This window comes from Larus michahellis, chromosome 1, assembly GCF_964199755.1.
Source record: "Larus michahellis chromosome 1, bLarMic1.1, whole genome shotgun sequence".
Classification (NCBI taxonomy): Eukaryota; Metazoa; Chordata; class Aves; order Charadriiformes; family Laridae; genus Larus; species Larus michahellis.
The window spans coordinates 110,330,602-110,346,967 of NC_133896.1; the positions used below are offsets into that span (position 1 = coordinate 110,330,602).

At 35.9% G+C, this 16,366-nt stretch overlaps 1 protein-coding gene across 5 annotated transcripts in view; it reads left to right on the forward strand.

Annotated features, from left to right (window-relative positions):
- The window catches only part of GBE1 (1,4-alpha-glucan branching enzyme 1), a 163,572-nt gene that overhangs the window by 88,995 nt on the left and 58,211 nt on the right, over positions 1 to 16,366 (forward strand). For all 5 annotated transcript variants that reach the window (XM_074599272.1, XM_074599282.1, XM_074599313.1 and 2 more), the window contains 5 exons: positions 5,393 to 5,508; positions 5,733 to 5,860; positions 9,121 to 9,219; positions 11,156 to 11,266; positions 14,231 to 14,402. In XM_074599272.1, coding sequence (XP_074455373.1) covers positions 5,393 to 5,508; positions 5,733 to 5,860; positions 9,121 to 9,219; positions 11,156 to 11,266; positions 14,231 to 14,402 — 626 coding nt within the window. The remainder of the gene's footprint in view (positions 1 to 5,392; positions 5,509 to 5,732; positions 5,861 to 9,120; positions 9,220 to 11,155; positions 11,267 to 14,230; positions 14,403 to 16,366) is intronic.

The following is a 16,366-nucleotide window of genomic DNA, read 5'->3' on the forward strand; positions in this document are numbered from 1 at the left end:
TAAATTGTCTACTTTCAGTGTTACAAATTCTGTACAGGTAGCAAAGCAAACATAATGTAGTCAAGTGAAATAGAAAGGTCATGCTATGGATCTGTTTCTCATTTAAAAAAAAAAACAACAAAACCTCACAATGCAGAGAACAGAGGTAAAGTGATAAGCAATGGTTTGTAAGCAGTAAGTGGGAAGGGAGACGACAATGGGGTAGTAATGAAGATATTTGATAAACTTGAGAAAAAAGCTCAGGGAGATAGACCTAAAACTAAGATTTATTTTAAATTCAGAGGTGTCGGGGGGGAAAACTGGCTCTCTATATCATTGGTATGGCTGAAAGAGATATAGATAATCTTCTTTAATGATCCAAGCTCCCTGTTAAGGAAGTCTTGAGCCAGTATCAGTGGGAGACTTAAAGAATTGGGAACTATCCCCATTAGCTTGCCCAGGAAAGTGCGGTTATGATCTATGCAGTATGGGTAACATCTTTCCAAGCTTTGTGTGAGTACTGCTATTGAAAGTGTTAATTCCAAGCCTCATCCATGTACCAGATTGTGATGGACAAGGAGAGACCTTACAATTCATGCATCTAATCTGTAGGTTCTCTCTTGGCCCCTGGATCACTTTCACAGTGCAACAGCTTGACCTGCGTGACCAAAGGGATCATGACCACACTGATTGTCTTTTGGGTTGGTTGCTTATGGTGGGTGTATTTAAAAAAATCAATTTCACTGTATTAATTTCTTTTAATAATACCCAAAATACTTTGGCACTGTGGAGAATATTTCAAGAATACTGCAAGAATGTTGCAGCCATTCTGAAAACTTCTCCTAGCTAAATTCTTCTACAGCTGAAAGTTGGAGTGTGGAGGGGACTCTGTCCTCAAGTTTTTTGTTAGTTGTCTTCTGTTTATTTTAAAATAACGTTAAAATTTCAGTGCATGTTAAACTGAAAGCTTTAGTCTACTTCTAACTTCTCATCTGTTGATATTTGTGCCACTACTGACAATTAGTATTACTTGTTTTCAGAATAAGCTTTTTCCTTAAAAGTTATTTTATGTCCAAATGTTAACTTTGAAACGTGAGTAAGATTAGTATTGCTGAAATAGAACAGCTTGCTGCTTCTCTGGCTGTACAGGATGCAGTCATGCAATGCACCCTCAGAAATCCAAAGTCTAGAAAAAGTAGCACTCTACATCAGTGCCTCTGTGGTTGTTACTGTGGGAGAAAAAAGCTAAATCATTGCTGCTCGGTCTCTTTTTGGGATTGATACAAGGGAAGTGACATGTTGCTGCTGATCCCTTCTGCTCACAGATTATTGTATGCCCCAGGAGGATGACTCTCTTTTGTGTTTGTTGTCTGCACAGTTCATTTCGGAGGCATAATGCAGCTTGAATTACGGAGCAAAAGCTCTTTTGATTTGTTAACGAGTGTATCATTCTGTTGAATGAAGGCAATGTGTATGTTCCCATAGAATGGCGGACAGTTTAATTAGGAGTGCAGGTATTGAAAGCAGTCTAGCAGTGTGTCAGGATTGTGCCTTGGCTAAAAAGTGGGCACCTGTCGTGCTGCTTCAGTCCCTTGTGTCTAGAGGCGACCCGGGGTCTTGGCAACGATATTACATAGAGGTGCCGTGGTTTTGGCAGGATTGGCCGATCAGGCCAGCGAGGCATCGCTTCTCCACGTAAATGAAGGAGGTTGAAATACAGAGAGTGTATTCTTTTTGTTGTTGTTTCCCAATTAGAATAACAGTGGTTACCCTTTTGTATCACTCTGATCAGAGACTGGTGTATACTGGTTAACGGCTGGGGGGGGCGGGGGGGAACATCTCTGTATCACATCTGGATATACTGTGCATGTTTAGTTCATAAAATAACTCCATCAGGTTTACTGAAAGTTACCAGACTGAGTGGCAACTTCTCTGTTATGTTTAGCAATCCATTGGTAGAATTTAAACCAATCAGCTGTTGAATGTTTTGGGGAAAAGTAGTATTTCAGCAAGTCAGTGCTATTATGTGTGAAGTTAATTAAACACTAAGAATTGAAAACAGTTAAATAATCATAAAAGTCTAGATTCTTATAAGGTCAGCAGTTCCACACATTTTCTGTAATACATAATATTAAATGCAGTTTGAGTGTCAACATTAATGTGGTTCAAGAATTGCAGCTTCAAACTGTTTTAGGTACAGCCAATATTTTTTTTTTTGTCCATAGTGACAAAATTAATTGGTTCAAATGCATTACTAGCTTGCATCCAAATATTTCATGTTCATCACGGATTAGAATTAGAATTCTTACAGCGAATCATTATTTTGCTTTTTATATTAGTGCAGCAGGAAAAAAAAGTAAATAAAGAGTGTGACTGGTAAGCAATTTCACAGGTTTTCTGCTGACCTAGTAGAGAAAAGCTGTTAAACTTCTCATCACCTTGTGAAACCAGGTCATCTAGCTAGGTATGCTCATTTCACTACTTCAACTGAGAAATCTGGTTTTAATGTGTGAGCTATTGGCCCTAAGGGGGGAAAAAAAAGTAGCAAGACTTCTCTGCAAAGATCTTCTTTGTTTTGAATGATGTCTGAGTGAATTCAGAATTATTTAAATTTCTTATAGTGTAAATTATTCTGTTCCTTAATGATAATACAGCATATAATTTCCTCTCTTAGATCATGCATGCCATGAAAGAATGTTTCATTGTGTGAGAAACTGTTAGGATATAATTTAAGATGTGGCTTTTGCCCAAAAGAAACTACATTCCTAATGAATACTATCCTGTAAAACTGCAAGAATGGACTTCTTCTGGAAATGTTTCTGAGTTATTGTTTATGTGGTGGATGTATTTCAATTATGCTATGATTTTGGTCTCTACTGGCATTCTGCAAAGTTATTTGTTACTTCTGTCAACTTCTATTTCTAATGCTGCTGCTCCCATAAACAAATTCACTTGGATGAAATCATTAATGTCTGTATGGTTTGTGCTATTTGCACGTTTAAAAAAAAACACAAACCTGTTGCTCTGGCTCGTGCTTTGGAGCTGTGTAGTTATCTCTCTAAAAGTCAGTATGTTTGCTACTATTTGACATAATTCCTAGAAATTATCCTAAAATTGATTTTTTCCAAGTTTAGACTAGAATCAGAGTTAATATGTTTGTTTATTTTTTTTATTTACAATCTTCTCTCCCATGTGCAATCAGATGGTTGGAAAACATCTGCTGCTCCTACTCAGGTTTTTGATCTCATCAATTTGTTAAGTAATCTTTTGGTTCAACAAATTAATCTTGTTTGTTCTTATTTGTAGTCACTTTTTCATGTAAAAGTCATTACAACTTATTTTCATACTGGTTCTCCATCTTTTTCCAAAGATCAGTCTTCACTGCCAACAGTGGTGGAAAAAAATTCATTTGTTAACTGTTTTGAGACTTCTGGGCATGTTTTACAAATGTACAAAACCTCTTCACCATCTTAAGAACTTTAAGGTTATAAAGTCAAGCAGTCTGTAATGAGGAGAAATAACTTAAGTTTGGCTGGTGCTTGTAGCAATTAATCTGCTCTTTGTACATGCATTATCTTAATCTTGTGTGAGATGATAGTATTTTTACTGCAGTACATCTACTGCTTTGACTTTACTTAGCCTTTTGCAAATTTGATGCTGGGTCAGAAAAAGATACAGCAAGCATTAGCACAAAGTTATATTTTTATGTGACCAGCTTGGCAGTTCACAGGACTTTTGGTATCTTTCTATTCCTTTCAATATCAGAGCATTCTCTCTATTGTTCATTCATTGCAAATCATCTCACCTAAGCAATAATAAATACATAAAAGGTTCTGTAGACAAGCTCCTGAGGATCTTCCTAGTATAGTGTTATCTTGTGAATTGGATGATTTGTCGTGGGAGGGAGGAGAACACGGGGATGGAACAAAAAAAATCTTGTAATGCATGACCAAAAAAGATGCCGAATCGAGGCAATACATTGATTTGCATTTCCTAAATTTGGAGGTTTTGATTTGGTAATATTTCTGTCTTCATATGCACAGGTGTGTGTCTGTGTGTGGTAAATGCAAAGAGTGGAGAAATACTATAATCCTATTGAAGTAAATAAGAATTGGCTATTTGGTGAAGTCAGGATTTTACCAGCTTTATAGTGTGTCCGCAGCCTCCCCCATCTTTTCATATAATACCACTAACTCCAGATTTAAAGCATCCTTCATACAAGGAAGTTTTTGTGAGGAAGGAATGTGGGGACATTAGTTTTGTCAAAATGCAGCTTATTCCTTCTGCCATAATTGCCTCATGACTCTGCTGCCTCTGACATCTGTTAAGTAAAGTGGAATCTAGAAGGGGTCTCCTTCATTGCCTGGTGCCACTACGTGCATAAGTAAACTGTAACAGTGATGCTGACTGATGTCCTCTGTGCTATGTTGGGAAATTGATTAGGGAGAAATCATGTCGTTGGCAAGTGTTGAGGATGGGGGCAAAAAAAGTTTCACTACCTCATGTGAGGCTGAGATGGGTGAGCTCTTTGGAGCCGTAGCTTGCAGGAGTTGTGCCTGAGGCAGCCTGTGCCAAGGGTGGCAGAGAGGGTAGTGGCACGAAGGGTGAACAGTAGAAACAAGATATAGGGGTCTTTGAAGCTACTGAGGCCAGTGTCCTGGGAGAGGAGGTGATGAACAGTGGGGAAAACTGTTCCTGAAACTATTTTGTTCTTTGACAGGAATTTTGTTCACAAATGCCCCCACATCTTTATGCACTTTGGAACCTCTTTTATATTTTTGATTTCATGTCCGTACTTTGTCTGTGTGTTATACCCCATTCCTGTTCTAAATTTCAAAAAAATCACCTCAATTTCCATAAGTTGCTTTAAATGTGTAAATTTGCAACACAGTAGGTGATTTGGTAATCTATTGGTGACATGTGATTTGTAAATAATTGGGAGCAGGGTGGCAGGGGATGACAGCTTTTCAGTTTTGACTGTGCCTAGAAATTGCTGTAAATCAATAAAACCTTGGGGGTGAAATCTTAGCTATTATCATTTTCTTTCAACTTCTGTAAGATCTCTTCCCACAGAGTATAAACCTCTTTTGAGAGGCAAAGGAAAAGTACAGTGGCAAGTATGGGTATTAAAATGTAATATATGTGTTCAAGCACTAACCTATTTAGATGTCTATATAGATAGTTGATAATTTTTCTTAAACTCCTATCTCCAATCTTAAAATATGTGCAGTAAAAGACAAAGATTTAAGGAAGACAAGCTTCTTAGGAAAAAGCTGATGAAAAACATGGAAGTCATTAAAATGGTAAAATGTCCAATACAAATACCGTATATGCAAGTGGGGAACATGGTATAAGGAACTCCAGTTGATACCAAGGTTTCTAAAGCTTATAAAATATATTAATGTTATTTCAGCTGGGAAGTTTTGAGATTCCTTCTGTCTAACTTGAGAATGTGGATCGCAGACTATGGCTTTGATGGCTTCCGATTTGATGGTGTTACATCTATGTTGTATCACCATCATGGGATTGGTAAGTAATTTAATCATCTGTAATCTGAGCAATCCTGTTGTAGCTCTGTTGCTGTGTAAATAGTGCTGTAAAAGTTCACTGAATGCTCCAGAAACTCCAGATTTGCGAATATCTTGTTGTGCTGCTATATGGATAGAAATTATGAATAAACTTGGTATTTATAAAATTGTTGTGGTGTTTTTTTTTTAAAGTGATGTGGCCTTTAAAACTTCCTGTTTTATTAGGCACAGGATTCAGTGGAGATTACAATGAATATTTTGGCCTACATGTGGATGAAGATGCTTTGTGTTATCTAATGCTGGCCAACCACATGATTAATTTCTTGCATCCGGAATGCATAACTATAGCAGAGGTAAGATCAGAATTTGCCATCCTCAATAACGTTAATATTGATCAGTTTGCTTTAGGATGTGAATTTCCTGTTAATTATCAAGTCACACTTAGGGTACTCAAGGAGTGACAGGAGCTGAGAAATATTAGTGGACAGACTTTGCCTTGTGGGGAAAAACAACTGGAATATGTACTTTGGGAATTTTCTTTGCATTAATGGGTCATTAATTAATGTGGGATTTCTTTTTTTTATGCTTCATCTTCTTGAACCTGTAATGAGATTTGTTTTATTAGTCTGTTGCTTTTGCATGATTGCCATTTGTCACTAGTGATTCATGTTACTAAAGATTAACAGCCCTAGTGTGGTTTTGCATATTTTGAATAATATTGGCATAATTGACAATTTCCCTTCAAAATAAATGTGATAAATCTATAAATGTTGCATGTGTATGCTAATTTAAATGTAGTATTAAGTTTCTCTAGGTTTTCTGAGGGAGGAAATAGACTATATTACTTGAGTTGATTGAGATCAATTAAACTTTTCTGACTGAAAAAAATTATTGTTGGCGCATGGAATTTTTAATAGTATAAAACACCAGAGCATTAAAGTTGTATGAATAGTTACATCTTCTGGATATTTTATCTTTATCTTAAAAACAAAGAAAAAACCTTGAGGATTTTTCTGTTATGTTTAAATAATTCTTTTTGTTTGAAAGAAAGTTGCATCTATCTGATATCATTAGGGACTATACAGATCTTTAATAAAACTTTTGTATTGCTTAAGAGTACCCTACATATCTTCGGAAAACAAAATACTGCTTTATTTCATTTCTTTCTTATAGTAAAGTTTTGTATTATAGGCAGCCACTGGTAAAAGCTTAATAACAAGCTATCAAAAACAGTATCTGATGAGCAATTACTATAAAGTTGAGATGGTTTCATTGAGCTGTAGGCTTATGTGAAGTGAAAGTTGTTAATTTTCTAGATAGTCTTAGATTATAAGCATTCCTACCAGTGAAATTCTGAGTTCAGTCTGCTTGTATTACCTGGGCTGAGTTCTTTTTTTTTTTTTTTTTTAATAAGATGTATCTTCAGTTTCTCTTGCTTGAGTTGAAAACTGCTTCTGTTTCAATACATCATTTTTCTGCCTGGTGGAGTCACTACACAGAATACAGAATTGATCAATGTGCTGCATGGTTAAAGGAGAATTTCAGGAGAAACTATTGACATAATTGAAAATTACAAAAGGCAATGAAGAATTTCTGGTTGCCTATAATGGGGATGGAATTAATGCTACATGAGAAAAATGTTTTTGTCTAGCCATAACTAATTATATATTCCTTAATTATTTAACTGATCATTTGTGCAGCTTTTTAATATTGTGTATATTCACTGTCTTAATTCTGAAGTTTTAGGTATTACTGACCATATCCTTATTTTTCATATTGGCCTTGTAAATAAAGCTGTGATTAAAGTTTTGTACAATGAGAAGAAAAAAATGTTAAGTAAAATTACATCATGCCTGAAGTATATAAAAAAAGAATAAAAATAAAAAACCCTACTTCTGTGACTTTTTTTTATATGCAGTTCATTTCAAACTAAAGTCTGAACAAATGCTTAGCCATTTGCTGCTTACATTTGGTGGAAAACATACTGGACAAACTAACACTGAATATTTTTTTTGGCGTTCAGGTAAAAATCTGTATATATAGATATAAATAATTATTAAATTTGGAATTTTACGTCCCAAAAATTTGGCTTTCAAAGACTCAGACCTCCTCCAGGTAGCATCACAGAGAAAGGCTTTTGTTTCAGATCATCTTGTCCTGCCTAACTGGGAGAGTTTTAGTCTGCTTTTATGCTTTCTGAGTGATTTAAGAGAGCTATTGAACTTCCTTTTATAACATCTAAAAGTTTGGAAAGAATTTCCGCTTCATTGTTTGGTATTTACAGCATGTGGAATGTGGATGCATTTTTCTGCGTGACCCAATGACTGCTGAGTAAAGGGGGATAATCCCCTCCTTTGATCTCCTGGCTTTGCTGTTCCACAGCCGGGGATGCTGCTGGCCGTCCCTGCCGCCGGGGCAGGCTGCTGGCTCATGCTCAGCTTGCTGCTGGCCCAGAGCCCCAGGGCCTTCCCAGCAGGCCTGCTCCCCGGCCTGGACGGATGCAGGCGTTAGTCTGTTCCAGGGGCAGGACTTGGGAATTGCCCTTGCTGAACTTCCTAAGCGTACTGTTGATTGATTCCTCCTGCCAGTCAGTGTCCCTCTGGATGGCAGCCCTGCCTTCCACCCGCCAGGATGCCTTCCATGAGCTTTATGATGATGTGGTTGGTCTCGCATTTTTGTCAATATGTGGGGGAGATTTGTATGTTTGTATATCTTCAATTGCAAATATATATTTTTTTTTTTTGCTAATTTAGTGCAGCAATTGGATTGAAAACTAGATTGAATCCAGAAAACCAGAACGACCTTCCTAATTAATCCCTGGTTCTAGTCAGAACTTAATTCAATAAATTCTTTTGTGTAGATGCAAGAGGTGTATGTTAATCTATAACCACTGTGGTGGAATGGCTTCTCACTGATGTAAGTTAATAAAATTGAGTACTGATAGATATTTTGCAGTTATTGGAGATTTGCATTTTCTATACAGATAAGATAACTTTAGAAAAAAAACGCTGTGTGACATAAATGCCTAGTAAAATGGTGGAATAAATATTTATTTTAAGGACTTTGAATTGCAAATTTAAGAATGATCAGCCTCCATCAATACGAAACCAGAAAATTATTCAGTAAGCAAGTCACTTTCCAGGGCTAGCTGGATATCAATAGTTTTGGTTTGGTGCATTTAGGAAAAGAGCAGAGATTGTATTTTTCTTCCTTACTGTGCTTCGTATTCAGTCTTTTATTTTTATGCCATTCTTTATGCAAAAATATCAATAAACAAAATGAAGGTTTAATTTGTCTTTCATTGACTACTTTCTATTGATTACTTGGAACTCAAGGGAGCTAATTATTTCAAATTCTGCATCTACTGAGGTCTCTTCCCCCTCAAATATCTACACTATTAAAATATTTTGTAGTATTCGATGAGAAAAGTTATAATGCTTTTCCCTGTAACTAAATTTGGGTGATCACTGATTTCCTCCCCCCCCGCCCAGGTCAGTCTGTGAAGCTGCTTATGGTTTACATAGTGTTTTCTAGAAGTATTTCTGTATGGTACAAAATCTGAACTAATGATTGTAATTCTGTGTAAATTACATTGTGGTTTTTTTTATTTAAGGATGTTTCTGGAATGCCAGCTCTTTGTCGTCCTGTTGCAGAGGGAGGAGGGGGTTTTGATTATCGACTAGCCATGGCTATTCCAGATAAGTGGATACAGGTGAGAACTTTTCAAACAATATGTTCTGCTCTTCGAAGTGGAATGTTTCTCTATCTGTGCATATGCAAAAACACTTCTGAATCCTATCGACAAATTTTAGTCTCTCTTCTGTTAATGTCCTGTTAAAATCAATTGGCAGGCATCAGCACAGGTATTAGTGGCTGAAATGAGAGCTGTCAGATACCAAGTGCATATGAATACTAAAAGAAAAAAAAAAAACAAACCATAGAGCTGAAAATTTAACCAAAGTAAATGTGAATTATACAAACACCAGCAATCAGTACAGTGGGGTTACAAAAAAGAAAGAAAAATCTGTAAATGCTCTTCAAGAGCAATGATATACTAATAAACATTGACTATGATAAGGATTTAAATCACCTTTTCCTTAATACAGGGAATCACAAGAAAAGGAATAAAATGCTAAATGATCTCAATAGGCTTCTACTGATGTTTTAGAGAATGTTTTTCAGTTAGACAGAAGATTGCATCCAAATCCCTCAGGATATCATGATGATCTGAAAACAATAAATGTTTTACATGAGCATTAATGTTTCAATAAATGTAGTGAGTAGCTTAAAATAAAAAACAAATTAACTTATCTTCAGCGTCTTTCACTTCTGTAACTAGGAGGTGGAGGGCAGATTGAAAAAGGTTTTCAAACCTTCTTTTCATTCAGAAGAGAAACATGCTAGCTTTTCCAACAGGGAGAGCATCATTAAACTTGAGACTGCTTGCTGTCACTTCTCTCCAGCTTTTAAGTATGTACCTATTAATAACAACTTTTCTAGGCAACTTCTAAAAGCAGTTGTAGACCTGAAGGATCTCCAGGGTTCCATGAAGTAATTCTGAGGGATCTGTAAAAGTAGGTGAGACAAGCTGATTGTCATAACAGAGACTGTACTAGTTCACATTAAAGATCGATTTACTACATAATATGATGCTGCATAGGGACCTGAATGTTTTCAGGGACAGAATTTATAGAGTTACTAAAATGGGGGGGAAAAAAAAAAGGCTGTTTAGGAGTACATGGCCACTTACAATCAGAATGTCACCTTTTACAGAATCATATTAGCCATCTTGATGTTACTGCCTTTTAATCACCTTTATTTTTATGTCTGTATATTTATGTGTATGTACTTAAGTTGTAGTGATCATTGGAGGTCTATAAAGCTCTACAGAAAAAGGACTAACACTGAAATGGGTCTAGGTTTAGAAGAGGGAAGAAATAGTGTCACATGAGGCAGAAAATTCCTATTAATGGGATTTAATTTGAATTCCTAAAAAATCAGGAGCTAGTGTGATAAAAAAAATGTAAAGCTTAGCTTGTTTTGTATTCCAAGGCTTTGGCAATTGTGTTTTGGAACTGCCCGGGAATTCATAGATCAGGGAACGTGCAAGTCCCTGTGCTGAGCACCTTCTCATGTTCTTGTGTACTCCATGGCAATAGCATACTGCTGTCTTGCAGTGATCCCTTCTCTACCAGACAGCCCAGCGCTTCAGCTGTAGTTGGTAGCTGCCATATGCCAGGGTTACTTGAAATGCAGGACTTCTTTCAATACCATGTGTAGGTAGGTTGTGTGCCCACATATTTATTTTTTTCTCAGCTTTTGCTGCAGTGTTCTCTTGGAGCTCCTAGCAATTGCATTGCCCACTGTATCAGAGGATTCTCATGATACATGGCAAGTCCAATGGTCCATGCTTATATGTGGAAGTACAGGAGAAACGAAACTTCCTAGTTATTATATTTCTGTAGTGGGATTCAAAATAAAGAAATGTTTTCAGATTATCAGAGAAAGCTCGTTGCTCCAAAGCTGGGAAAGTAATACAGTTCACCATTTCTTGGAAATTTCTGTGCCAAGACAATGAAGAAAGGTAGTAATATGCTTTTAGCTAAAACAGAAATAACTTTTCAATGATCTTTTCTTTATTTCTGCAGATAATTAAGGAGCTGAAAGATGAAGACTGGAATATGGGCAATATTGTGCATACATTAACAAACAGACGGCATGAAGAAAAGTACATTGCGTATGCAGAGAGCCATGATCAGGTATTCTATCTATTTGTTTATGTATAAGCAAGTACAAGACGAGGTTTAGAGGCTTAGCAGGTTTTGCTTTTTAAAAATTGAGACAAGAGTTGAGAAGGACAGGCAATAATTTCAGAGATAGGTAGGTCTGGACTACTGCTCATTTTTTGTTTGGGTTTTCTTGTGGTCTTTTTGGTTTTGATCCTTCTTTTTAGTCAAAGAATCCTGGAGTGGGTGGGTGTTTGTTACTTTTTAGTTCTGTTTTGTTTTTTTAAGAAATGAGTCCTAGCTTCTTGTTTTGCCTGCCTGTCATAGTACATAGGAAGCCATATAATCCAAATTTTTGAGAATCTGGTTTCTATAAAGTAAGCTGGAGCATTACTTATGATAAGCATAAACAATATCACAATTTAGCAACTTTGTTCACTGAATCAGTGTTTGCAACTGTTGACATTCCCTCCAAGAAAATGTTTCTTCTCTGAAATATTTCTTCAGAAATCTAAATGAAATATTCTTTAACGGTTTGATTCAAAACACAGCAATTATAATGGTTCTGTATACAGAAAAATGAAAAACTAATGAGGAGTTCAGATAACACTCATCTCCCACAATCTTTTCTAATGGTTGTTTCTGAAGAATCAGAAAATGTATTGGTTGAGAATTTTAAAATCAGTAACTTTTAAAAATACAATAAATTTTCTAATAAAAGGTTCAAGTAACCTATTTTCAACTCTTTGTATAATAGTGGTTGACATTCTATTTCTTATACCTTCTATGATAAAAGCCGACAGAATCAGTCTACAAAATGAGACCTATATTTTATTTTAAAAAGATAATTCTGAGTTTATCAGGGTCCTTTTATACTTAAGACACGAGAGAAAAGTCCCAATCCTGGTAAAGAACTTCAGGTATTACTTGGAAATGCATATTATTCTGTGATTATTTGCTGTTATGAAAGCTGATTCTTCATCTGAAAGCATCTGCTGTTCTTTTATTTTATGCTGGATTTTATCAATTGAGGAGTTTTCCATATCACTTTGTATTTTTGTTTTAGAATCTCATACTTGAGAAGATCTGGTTTTTTAATTAAAAAGAAAAGAAAAAGAGCTAACTGTGACAATTGCAGATGGACACCAGGGTGATATGTGAAAACTAGGATAGAGAAACAAAATGGGGGTGTAAATAAAACTCAGTCTGGAGGTACTTGAAGTGATGCACCGGGGGAACGGAAAGAATTCTGGTTTCTTATGTTATAATAGGCTACAAGCCGACTATTACCAGTCAGAATAGAGGGCCTCATGGTTATAAGTAGTGTGTGAAATGTAGCAACATAATGCTAATAGCTGTCCAAAAACCAGATACAGTACTGGAATTATTATGAATGGAATGAACAACAAAGAACAAAATCAGTGTGCGGCTGTAGCCTTTCATGGTTTGCGTGCACCTTGAATGTTGGAGACGGATTTGTTATCTCAAAGGATATACAATATAGCTGGAAAAAATGCTGTAAGAGTTGGTAAAAATAATAGCACGTGTAGATTGGTTTTCATAAGAAAACTAAATAGACTAAGACTCTTCAGGGTAGGAAAAAGATCATTGAAGGGGGAAGGGTTACAGTCTATAGAATCATGGGTGCTATAGAAAACATGAATAGGGAACACTTAACCTTTTTTCCTAATGGAGAGATTAGGAGACATTAAATGACACTAGAAAATGCCACATTCTGAGTCCAGAGAAGAGATGTTACTTGCAGTTGTTCAGAGCGGTCTTTAGTCTTGCCGTTGTTGTATAGGAATTTAAAAAAAAAAAAAATAATTATTTTTTACTTGAGGGAATCATCTATATGTGCTGTTGTATTGTTAGCTGGAAAACTAAAGAATGATGGTGCTTTTCACATAGATCTGTTTACAACTCAGCTGTCTCTCTGGAATCTAGTGAGTTTAAAATATATAGTGGTATATAATAATATATAATATTAATAAAATATATAATGGTAATAATATATAATAAAAGGTATAAAATGAGAATGGGGCTAATTGAACAAAAATTAGCTATTTACATACAAATGCTCCAAAATGTTTTCAACTACCGGCATGCTAACATATTAGAATAATCCTTGTTACATACCATTTGTGTGGCCTTTCTCAGTAAGAACCAGCAAGTTAGTATTTCAGTCACTGTTTTTAGACAGAATTACTACTGTAATTCTCTTGTGTGAAATTGCAGAAAACCAATCACATTCTTGATTGCATATAAATGGATTTTTCATATTCACTCTGCACCTCTAAATCAGGAGTGTTGTTAATAGCCCCTTATTTACGCATTCTAGGAACTTTACTTGATACGTTTGCTTTCTTATTTTCTGTGTTTTCTATAAAAATTCCAAAATGTTATGTTACTTGTGGCTTGTTAGCGTCAGCGCAATATTTCACGTTTGGTAACTGTAGGTAAAAAGGTTCTCAGCAGTAATTGTGCCGTGCTATCCCATCGTGTGAAATGTAGGACTGCAGCAGGGGTTAGACAGCTATTAATTAGTGCATTGATCACAATCACATACTTGTACTCCAAAGAGTGTGAGGGCTCCAGTAACCATGTGGAGGGTTGCAAGGGGATAACAGACAGTCGGGTCTGGCACCCAGCTGAGACTCAGCTCAAGGATGTTCCTGCATCAGTTTACATACTTTCTCTTTTTGTCGGCAGATAATATATATCACGCCCACATGATCACACATCACACAATACAAAGTTGCAGTAATTAGCAGCTGGGGTCACTGTGATCTAGTCATCATTGGCAGTGGCAGGATGTTTTCTTTGTGAAGAGGGACTAGATCGTGCACACCAAGCCACGTCCTTGACTCCTCACCAATCTTCCAAGTCCTCCCCTTATGATGTAGAATCCCTCCTTTAAAAAAAAAAAATAATTAAAAAAAAATATTAGAAACACTTCTAGTACACCAAGGCTTTTATTCACTTTAACTGTTGTAGGCGCTTGTTGGTGATAAGACGTTGGCGTTTCGACTGATGGATGCAGAGATGTATACAAACATGAGTGTGCTCTCGCCTCTTACACCAGTTATTGATCGGGGAATACAGCTCCATAAAATGATTCGTCTCATTACTCATGCGCTTGGAGGAGAGAGCTATCTGAACTTCATGGGTGAGTAATTTTAGGAACAAGTCTTTCATTTTCTCATCTACAGAATGCTTGGCGGGGAAATAAAATGATCTGACATCATCTTACATCCACAGTATTTATCACAATGCTGAAGTTGGAACATAAATGCTTTTATAAAGAATTAGTACAAAAGGTAATATGCATTGTTTTTCCGTCTGTAAGATGTATTATAAGACAAGAAAATAAAATCAATGTGGTTCCCATTTGTGACAGAAATAACTTTTTAAAAGAGCTCTATTTCAGGTTACTCTGATTCACAACTCAGAATAGTATTTTAATGTTTGTGCAAGTTTGTCAGATGGTGAGCCTTGCTTTACACAGCTAGGTTGTCTTTTGTCTCTATTTTCTACCCTTCAAAACTTTTTAGGGTAACAGTGAATTTACTGAAGATATCTCTGTTTATTTCAATTATTAATTGTCAGGAAGTAATCTAGAATCAGTTGATTTTATATTTCATTGTTTCTTAGTGAAGAGCAGGGGTTAATAAGGTAGGCAAGGACAAATGATAGAGGTAGGAGGCACATGTTGCTATCGAAGCAAGGAAATACTAAGATTTAGCAATACTTTTTGTTCATAAGCTGTAAATACAACAGTTGCATTGCTTCCAAAGCACTATTGATACAAGAACATCCAATAGTTGACCTCATTTAACTAACTGGCAAGTTACAGTTCCATGTACTCATCTTAAAAGTTTATGTTGTTCTTAGTTTTATACAAAATACTGAAGCTGTTTACGCTTAATGATCTTTATCATATTCATGTTTGTTAACTTCTTTCCAAAATAATCCTTTATAGTAAAAATCACAATTCTGTAGTGTGGTGTGACGAGTTCTGTATAGCAGTTGTGGTAGTCTCATGGGGGAGGGGGAGGCTAAAAACATGCTGTAAATGACCATCTCTGTTTTCTGACAACAAAAGACTTGAAAACTATAGAATTTTTTGCTTAATATTACCTTACATTTATATTTTTAATGTTTTGTATTATCAAGTTAAAGGAGGTTATTGGATCTTTATTGCCCTTCTTCCATGACAGTATATTTAAAAATATATTTTTCTAATTAAAAAAAAAAATGGAGAACATTAATAAGACAACAGTGGCATTTGATTTAAGCATGTCTGTACTGATATGTATTCTCTTCCTTCGTATTAGAAGAACACTGAAGAAATACCATGTTTGTGGGTTTTCTTAAAAAGAATTAAAGTAACTTCAGTACAGAACAAATCAACTCAGTTTATGGTATACTAGTAAAACTATTGTTTCCAATAAAATGCAGATTTATTTTTTTTCCCAAGAGTGAAGAAGAGTTGATGAAATAATTATTTCTGAAGTGTCTAGTCAGGCACCAAAATGTGCAAGGTATGATGGTTGCACTTCTATTCAAACTAGTGATACTACAATAGTAAGAAAGCAGGTGTTTAAAAAATATGCCAACTAAACTGCAGATGTCTCTGCCCCAGATTGACTTGGTAAGGTTAGGAAAATGATCAGTAATTCAATGTGGCATGTTAAATCCAGTGTGTCAATGGAGGTTGATTGAGCAATTAATATTGTATATCCTTGAGTACTGCAAATGTTTCAGTAACTACGTTATAGTTCGCTATATGTAAAAGGTGAAAAGATTGTAATAAACATTGGAGGAGAAAAGTGTATAAATTCAGAATGCTTACAATCTGGTGTACTTAAAATGCATGTTGCAGCATGCTATCTAGTTAAGCAAATACAGTGACAAATGAGTTCTTTAACTTTCAGTTTTGAGCAAATGCTGAGGGTGAGGAAGAGTAGCTTCCTGGGGGACGGGGGGAAGAGTGGAAACTTCCTTTCACAACACCTGGAGAAGGCACTTCAAGTGCCTCTCTGCTTCCCTAGGTCCTTCCATAAATGTCTCATACCGTCTTGTTCTGAAAACAGACACTGAAGCATCACGCTGCTTTCTCAATGCTTTGCT